This window comes from Gekko japonicus, unplaced genomic scaffold (genome assembly GCF_001447785.1).
Source record: "Gekko japonicus isolate JY-2015 unplaced genomic scaffold, Gekko_japonicus_V1.1 scaffold2043, whole genome shotgun sequence".
Taxonomy (NCBI): domain Eukaryota; kingdom Metazoa; phylum Chordata; class Lepidosauria; order Squamata; family Gekkonidae; genus Gekko; species Gekko japonicus.
The window spans coordinates 186,841-195,988 of NW_015166480.1; the positions used below are offsets into that span (position 1 = coordinate 186,841).

Sequence of the window (9,148 nt, forward strand, 5' to 3'; positions counted from 1 at the left end):
GAGCCCATGTCTGGAGTCATTGTTGGACTGGATGTGGGCTAATAAACTGAAGCTTCTTTTTAAAAAAAACACAGAACTTCCATTGGTGACCAGAAGGTCTGACTGAGGACTTAAAGTATCACCTATTCTTATTGGGGTTGCACTCCCCTTGAAGGAGCAGATCCATAGATCCATGCCTACTGCTGGATAAGTGTCCTTTTACCAGGTGGTATTTGTTTTTTGTTTTTTGCGTTTTTTAATTGAAGAACTGAATTACAAATAAAGATTACAAATTTAGCTAGTAATTTCTTATTTTGCTTTTATGATAGGTGTACATATACATTTTCAATTGCTTTAATGCTTTACAATAAAAGCTTATTTTCTTTCTTCTATCTCTTCAGCTTCTTCTATCTTCTCAATATTAACCTATGCTTCATTTTAAGCAAAACTTTTCAACATAATCACAAAATTAATACTAATCATAGTACTTCTTACTCTATTCTTCTTTGAACCTGAGTTCAGTCTGAGGGAGGCCCATGGGCCAAAAGGACTTAACCTTTCACCCAGGGACTGTTGAAGGGTGGGCGCGTACCTGCATTTGCTTGCCTCTATCTGGTTGCCTTATTTCAGATATAACAAGGGCAGTCCTCAGAGAAGAACATGAACGCTTGTTGTTTAAAAGGAGTCTATATGTTCATTCAACTCTTCTCAGTCTTCAGAATGACAGAATCTGGTTGTCTTAAACAGAGTGGGAGGTGATCTTGTTTTCCTTTTGTTGTTTGTCTTTTCTAGTAGTTCACCTGGTGATTTATTTAAAACAGTCAGCAACTACTCTCCAGATGCCTGGTCAAAATCTGTGTAAATCACCTGCTTATATTCCACACAGGGTTTGCCCATGTTCAGCCAATGATACTTGATGTCTATCTCCCGGAGTTTAGTTGGAATTGGTTTCAACTCCCTTCTTATCTTAAGGAATTTTGCTGGAAGATCAGGGAACTCCTGTATCTTTACATCTTGATAGTCCAAACCATTTTTTTCTCTTACTTGTGTTAATATCCGTTGTCTGGTTCTGAAGTCCTTGAAAACTATAACAATGTCTCAATAATAAACTGAAGTATTTGCTGTTTCAACTTGTCTGCCCAACCCATAAGTCCTTTGAATTAAAGGAACCACTCCTTCCTCCATATTTAAAACACCAAGCAACCAATTAGCAATAAAGAAATTTAGTTCTGTTCCTTCTTCAACATTTGGTTTAAATCCTCTGAATTTCAGATGCAGCTCATGGGAATGATAACCCATAGAAAGAATGCATTCTCTAGCCCATAAATCAGGGGAGTTGCAGGCAGTTTGTTTCTCCAACTCAGATACCTTCCTTAAAGCATTATCAGCTGTTTGCTTAGTTTGCTTAAACTGTTCTTCTAATTTATCCATATGCTGGAATGCTGGTTTTAGCATTTCCACCATGTCCATTCTTAACTCTTGTCGTTGTTTTATCCCGCCCTCCCCAGAGGCTCAGGGCGGCTTACAGGGCATATTGTCCATTCTTAACTCTTGTCGTTGTTTGTTGTGTGGGGGTGCAGGGTTCAAAGAAGACAACAGGACACAAACGGATGCAGGAACTGATTGAAACCTCTCGGCTTCCCAGCGTTTATTTATAAGCTCAGTTTTCCCCCATTTCCCTCCCCCTCCTCTCTCCCTCCTTCTCTCTGTGTAAAGGAAAGTTACAAGCATTCTAGCATCCTTAAGGAATGTGTGTGTGCAGGCAAGTTCTCTGTTATCAGTTTCTCCCCTCTCTGTTATCTGTCTCTCCCCCTCAATGCCAAATTGACTGCATAGGCAATCACCAGACTTCTCATGCTGTTAGCACACAAATACCTTTGGGTTCCCAATTTCCAGCCAGGAGAATAGTGAATTCTTCTGCACTGCTTTCCTACAGTTGTTTAGCCAAGGCTTCTAAAAGAAAATTTGTTGTAAGAGTAGTACCTTCCTTATCAGTATTTCCTAAGTCCATTGTGGAGGAGGTTCCAGCCTCGGCTTCAGCTTGAGCAAAAAACTCTGTCAAAGAAGGTATATTATCTGTCCCCTTCTGTTGCTATTTTCCACCAGCAGGTGAGATTTTTTTGTTGTTGCTCCAGCAGGGGGATTTGGGGGGCATTCCGAGTAGGGTTGCCAAACCCCCTGGTTTGGCAGGGGTCCCCCACTTTTGGGGGGGTTCTACCCGCTGGCGGCCAGCTGCCCAATGGGGGAAGCCCCGTCCCCAAGCCCCAACACCCACAGCCACCCCCTCCCTTCTCCCTTCTCCCTGCACTTAAAGGGGCTCCCGTTAAGTGCAGGAAGCTGGTGTTTCCTATGCGCCCGATCTCCAAGCGGACATTGGGCGTGCGAAGCCTTCCAGCTCCCTGCATTTAAAGGGGCTCCTTAAGTGCAGGGAGCTGGCATTTCACGCATGCTCGATCTCCAAGCAGAGATCTGGCGTGCGAAGCCTTCCAGCTCCCTGCACTTAAAGGGGCCCCTTTAAGTGCAGGGAGCTGGTGTTTCTCCGTGCGCTCATTGGGTGGGCAGGCGGGGGTGGGGTGGATGTCTTCAATGTGATGTTATCACATCAAGGATGCTCCACCCCCTCCGGGACCAACTCCCAAAGTCCCCCTCTGGGGGATAAAATGGACTTTTGTTGTTGTTCAGTTGCACAGTCGAGTCCGACTCTTCGCAACCCCATGAACCAGCTCCCGCCAGGCCCTCCTGTCTTCCGCCGTCCTCTGAAGTTGGCTCATTTTCATGTTCGTTGCATCGATGACACTGTCTAACCATCTCATCCTTTGCCGTCCCCGTCTTCTTTGACCTTCAATCTTTCCCAGCATCAGGGTCTTCTCCAGTGAGTGCTCCCTTCTCATTTGGTGGCCAAAGTATTTGAGCTTCAGTTTCATTATCTGGCCTTCCAGGGAACAGTCAGGGTTGATTTCTTTGAGGATTGACTGATTTGTTCTTCTTGCAGTCCAAGGGACTCTCAAGAGTCTCCTCCAGCACCATAGTTGGCAGGAGCTGGGACCAAAGACGGGAGCTCACTCCATCATGCGGCACTTGAGTCTCGAACTGCTGACCTACCAGCCTTCTGGTCTGCAGTTCAGCAACTTACCCACTGAGCCACAACAGCCCCTTAGCCCTACTTTACCCTCCTTTATTCATGAGAGGGAGAGGGAAAAGAGGGCAGCTGTATACAATGTTCAGGTAAATTTGGCCTTCATTTGTGTCAGGACTATACTTATAGCAGGATCAAGTAAGATTAAAGTTCCCCTGATTGTATTCAGAGAGCTTTCCCCTTATTATTTTCATTATTCTCCACAGCTAATCCTTACAAATCTAAAAACCATGCCCACAGTTCAACACAAAGTTAAGGATAGTCTTAACTTTGTGCTGGATTGTGATCTAGGATAGACAGCTTCCAGGGCAGAAACTAGAGAGTATGTTTCCATATCATCTTGACCACAGTACATATTGTGGAATTCTTCCAGAGCAGTCCTAAACTGATCTGCTTAGAGTCCAATTTTATTCAGAGGGGATTTCTTCCAGGAGAGTGTTCTTTGGATTGCTGCCTTTGTGGGGGGTTATTAATAATGCCAATGTTTGTTTGTTTTTCTGGCAAGATCTTCTGAGCCTTTAAGAGTTGCAAGAGAAGCACAAATTGTGCCAGCCAATATAGCTGTTTACAGTGCCAGTGATGCAGTCCAGCTTCTGAGATGTGCTCCAGGAACCTTTGTATGTGACCGAGGAGAATGGAGTTCACCTCTTGAATCATGTGGTGTATGCCATTGGGATGTAAACTGTTTTTGGTCTAACCCTGCCTCCAGGAATTATATGCAAACACTGGGCATTGTAGTGGTTAAGTGCGCGGACTCTAATCTTGGAGAACCGGGTTTGATTCCCCACTCCTCCACTTGCAGCTGCTGGATGATCTTGGGCAAGCCATAGTTCTGTCAGAGCTGTCCTTGAAAGAGCAGTTTCTCTCAGAGCTCCTCAGCCCCACATACCTCACAGGGTGTTTGTTGGGGGGAGGGGAAGGGAAATGAGTTTGTAAGCCATTCTGAGACTCCAAGTGAAGGGTGGAGTATAAATCCAACCTCCTCCTCCTCCTTCTCCTTCTCTTCTTCTTCCTCCTCCTCCTCTTCTTCTTATGTTTTCTGTGCTATTAATTTTGGTTTACTTTGCAGTAGAGCTTTTTGCACGAAACTGGTATACACGGGGGGGGGGGGGGGGGGATAGAGCTTGTGAGCAAGCCGTGACTTTGAAGTACATGTGGTGAAATGCCTTCCACCCCAAAATTTGTTTCAAGATTTCTCATGATTGGGCTTGCACTCTGTATAGTCTTTTGCTGGCTAGCAGAGAAAAGAAGGGATAAGAGGGGTGGCTATACCTTACATCCCTAGCATGAAGCTATCCAGTGACACAGAAATGCAAAGTGCTCTAGCTAGAAGAAAGACAATAGGTAACATCACTTTCCTGACAGTCTCACATAAAACTATGGACCCTGGGAGGATAAAAGGCCTTCTGGGACGAAAGAAAGAGCGGTGCAGAGGGAGGGATGGAGGGCAGTTATAATACCCCTGGAAAAGTGGAAATAGTTCTTTTGACCATTTTGCCATTGTGACTGCAAACCACTAAAAATATCATCTATGTTAACTTGGACACCATCCTGAATACATGAGACCACATGGGAGAACTCCAAATGTTGGAATGAAGTAATGGGCTATTTCAAAATTCTTGTAAATACAAAAATCAATGAACTATTCTAATTTTCCATTATTTAGGGTATTTAAAGTATTAGGGTCAGAGGTTCACAGTTTTAACACTTTTGTCCTTGATCAAAATGTTGTCTCTGTGTATGCAGTGTACACTTTTTAACTTCCTTAATACACTTCTATTCCATTTAAATGCACCTGGATCAATCGTTGTGGCCCACATGAAAGCCCATGTTCGATCCACATGTACCAGAAGAAGAGTAGGAGGGGCCACAATTACTGTACAGTTATTCTACTTTCTGGGAACATTCAAGAGCTAAGCCTAGTGGAAGGTGGGAGAGAGAGCCTATTTTCAAGTTTGTGGTGGGGGAATTCCCGTTATCAATCGACTTGATAGTGGCAGAGGAAGTTCCCATGTGTCTAAAGATCCGCCGAGATCCTATTCTGTAAACTCCAAAGATTATTGTTTTCTATGCAGTGTATTTTTTTCCTCAAATGCCCTCAAGTATGTGTGTGTGTAAAGTGCTGTCTAGTCACAGCCAACTCATGACAACCCCAGCAAGGGGCTTTCAAGGCAAGTGAGAAGCAGGGGTGGTTTGCCATTGCCTTCATCTGCACAGCCTTTCTTGGTGGTCTCCCTTCCAAGTACTGACCCTGCTTAGCTTCTGAGATCTGGTGAGTTTGGGCTACATCCCATGCCATCTTCCCTCCCAAATGCCCTCATGCAACTAATTAATCTGATTTCTTTTAAAAGCATGTAGCCCCCGTGGAGCCTTCTCATCCTATTAAAGTGAAGCAAGCAAGCAAAACTGAAGAGTAGAAAACATTCATATTTGTCGCCTGTTTCCTTTTCTTAATCAGGTGATAATCAGATCTGGACCTGGCACTTTTCTTAGTCTGGCTATTTACAATGACTGGATCTTCTGGACCGACTGGGTGAGAAGAGCTATTCTGCGATCCAATAAATATACGGGTGGAGATACAAAAATTCTTAGATCTGATATACCACATCAGCCAATGGGCATCCTAGCCGTTGCTAATGACACTAACAGCTGTAAGTTACTGTGTTCAAAATTAATATTTCTTTACTGGTGGTTTTTTTTTAAAAAAAAAATAGTGTGCTTTCCAGAATATGCTGCAAAGGATGGAGCAGTGGAAAGCGTGTTCATATTTTCTCAGCTGACAGGATAAATTCAAAGGAAAGGTCTAGAGCTTGCTCATTTCCAAGATTTTGTAGGAATCTGCCTAGAATGTTATTATGCACATCATGCATTCTTACTTCAAACTTTTACAGTGAGTATTCCTTTGCTTACATTACTCCTCAGGCTCACCTAAGTAGCAATGGGGTAGCAGACCTACTTATGGCAAACTGTGCTACAATGAGGCTATAAATATTTTTAATGAAGATAGTGGTACCTTTCAACTAATTTCACCTCAACTGGAAGCAACTCTATGGCTGAGGACAGACTGGCAGTATGAAGCATGAGGGAGGTGGGGCAAAAAGTCCCGGACCAAGTTGTGCTGGGGATTCTCAGTTGCACTGCACCTACTGATGCGGGAGCATACTGGGGGGGAGGCGCAAGGGAGCATTCCCACTGTTGGCCCACCCCTGGTGGAGGCACAGCTGTAAGTGGCCTTTTTTTCACTCCAGCGACATGCACCTATTTCTTGAGCAACCTGCTCAAACGTCTCCCTGTTCCTGTGGGTCTGACGCAAGGTCTCCTGCACTGGCCGCTCACCCCACACTGCCAGGAGGTCCAAGGTCTCTTCCCTTTCCCAGGACGCTCCTTGCACACCTGCCATTTTGCCAGTCTGTCTCCCAGAAGGCTGCCTGCTGGGAGCTTTAACTCCGCGAGTCGGAAGCATCCCCACAGATGGTTGTGCACTCCAGCGCATATTGTGCATGCGTGCTTATGCGCATCCCTGCTGCCGGATCAGCCGGTTCACATTATCAATGTGGCTTGTTTGCAGCTTTTAGCATGCATACTTCCCAGAAGCGGGATCAACACGCCCTCCAGGGTTTGCTCCAGCTTTCACCTGGTATTTTTTTAATGAGGTAGGGAATCATCATAGAATGGGGTGAGTATCTACGCTGATTATAGCCTCAATCTGCTGAGTTAAGCCTCAACTATTTGACTGACAACTTTAAAATTATTATTGTGGTATTAATAATATACTGCAGACTGGCGACATTTGATGTTCTCAGAATAGGATGGAAAGAAAAAGCTATGGCAATATTACAGGTGAAGAACCTCAGAGAAACTAGTCCTGTTCTTTATATAACGACAGCAAGGCTTATAAGAAAATTGTGTTTCAATGGGCTGATCACTTAACTTTTTAAGATCTTTGCCTGATACTTTAAAAAAAATATGTTGATACAGTTCTCCTTTTTTTCAGGTGAATTGTCTCCCTGTGCCCAAATGAATGGGGGATGTCATGATTTATGTCTTCTTACTCCAGATGGTCGAGTAAATTGTTCCTGTAGGGGTGATCGAATACTGATAGATGACAATAGATGTGTGCGTAAGTAGTATCATCTCATGCAGTGATATCTTGTTTCGGTTCTTATTTACTTGCTTAAATACCTATACCCAGCATTTTGCACAGCTCAAGGTGGCTTACAAATTCACATTTTTAAAAACTCAAAATGTAATAAACCGCTGCAAAAGACCCTTCTGCAAAAATAATGTGTGCAACCAACACCCCCATTCAAAGTCCTAGCATAAAGTAGCCTTGTGGAATCATTTATATACATCTAAAGGCTATGTCCCCTTCACCTCAGGCTTCCCTTTCCACAGTATGACAACTGTGATTTAAGGCATGGGTTCTAGTTGATGCCACAGTAGGGGAACAACTAACAGGTGAACCACCTAAGGATAGCATGGTAAAATCCAGTAAGACTCATGTCCTTATTTCAGTGTATCTTTGCTCAGTAGGTCTTGTCAGTGTCTAGAAAACATGCTGAAGAAAGATTAGAGATTATCTATTTTTAAACAATAAATATTATACTGATATTGAATGTTCCTTTCATGTTTTTTATGCCGAACCTGACAATTGGAAACAAGCCTGTCAGATTTAGGCTTGATAAAGGGATGATCTGAACTATTTAATTACCCAACTAATCTCTCTAGTAGTATTGCTATAGGGAAGGGAATGTCTTTTCCCAAAATTTACTTTCTTTGGCTCCCTTTTTTCTCTTTTTAAAGAGGGATTACTCGTGTGACAATTATAGCCTCATGTAAGAGTCTGAGTCCTCTGTATGGTAAGGTCTACCCTGCCTAGAGAGGAACCATAATGCTGCTCTGTTACATATAGTGATATTCTTCTGGTAGTATTTATCTGCAGTGATTATTTATTTAATTGTTTAGCCTTTTTAATGCCATTTTTCTCCCCAAAGGGATCTGAACCAGCTTACAGAAATTTTCCTCGTATAAAACTCCAAATTTAAACAATGGAATTTAAGTACACAACAGATGACAAGCATATATGATCTCCAAGTAACATTAAGAATATCATGCAGAATTTTGAAATATTCAGATTTGTCTAGCAAATTCACTAGCCAGGCTTTTCCCCAGAATCTTTCAAACTCTGTTATGCTTGTGAATATTAGTTGTAACTCATTTATCTTTTTGTTTCTACTACCAACTTTTGACAAATACTTTATAGAGTGTATAATTTATTTCCTTATGGCAACATGGTTCATGAACTGGGTGTTGTGCTATGAGGTAGATTTTGATCTAATAGGTTGGAGACTGGAAGCACCAATTCTTGTTGAGACACAACTCATGAGGAGAAGGTGTTCATAAAATTCCAGTGAGGGGGAATGTGGATCCTCAGTAGAGGAACCTGGCACCTAAGATCCTATGCTTATCTTTAGCTGAAGTACAGGTGGTGGTGCAGCACCCTGAGTCCACCGGACACCCATGGAGATCCAAAACCTTAAAAGATATGTGTGGACAGGGGTGGGGGACCCAGAAGTGCCAATTCTTTGTGGGACAGAAATCATGAGGTGGTAACATAGACGGGGGAGGCTGGAAGCACCATTCTCCATGTGTGGAGGCTGGAAGTGCTGAAGTGGAACACAAGTCATGAGGAGACAGGAATGGACAGGGTAAAGCTGGAAGTGACAATTCTCAGGGGGACAGATATGGTGAAAGAGATGTGTGTGGATGTGGGGGGCTGAAAGCAACAATTCTCGGGGGGGACACAAATGTTTGCAAATCTTAATGGGGGGAGTGTGGTGGAGTGGCCCTCAAGCATGAGGGAGAAAGGCCTTTTAATGTGGAACCAGAGCCCTGGGTGAGAGCAGCCACAGCCAGAATTCACCTCTCCAACAGGGTGGGAAGGGGAGGCTGAAAATGGGAAAGGCCTTTTAACGTGGAAACAGAGGCCTGAAAGGCACACCACCAAGTCCTAAACATCACCCTGGGAAAGAG

General features: G+C 43.6%; 1 protein-coding gene across 1 annotated transcript in view; it reads left to right on the forward strand.

The window, feature by feature from the left end:
• The window catches only part of LRP1B (LDL receptor related protein 1B), a gene marked incomplete at both ends in the record, with an annotated part of 332,345 nt that overhangs the window by 183,344 nt on the left and 139,853 nt on the right, over positions 1-9,148 (forward strand). The window contains 2 exons of the mRNA XM_015412125.1: positions 5,574-5,766; positions 7,110-7,235. Coding sequence (XP_015267611.1) covers positions 5,574-5,766; positions 7,110-7,235 — 319 coding nt within the window. The remainder of the gene's footprint in view (positions 1-5,573; positions 5,767-7,109; positions 7,236-9,148) is intronic.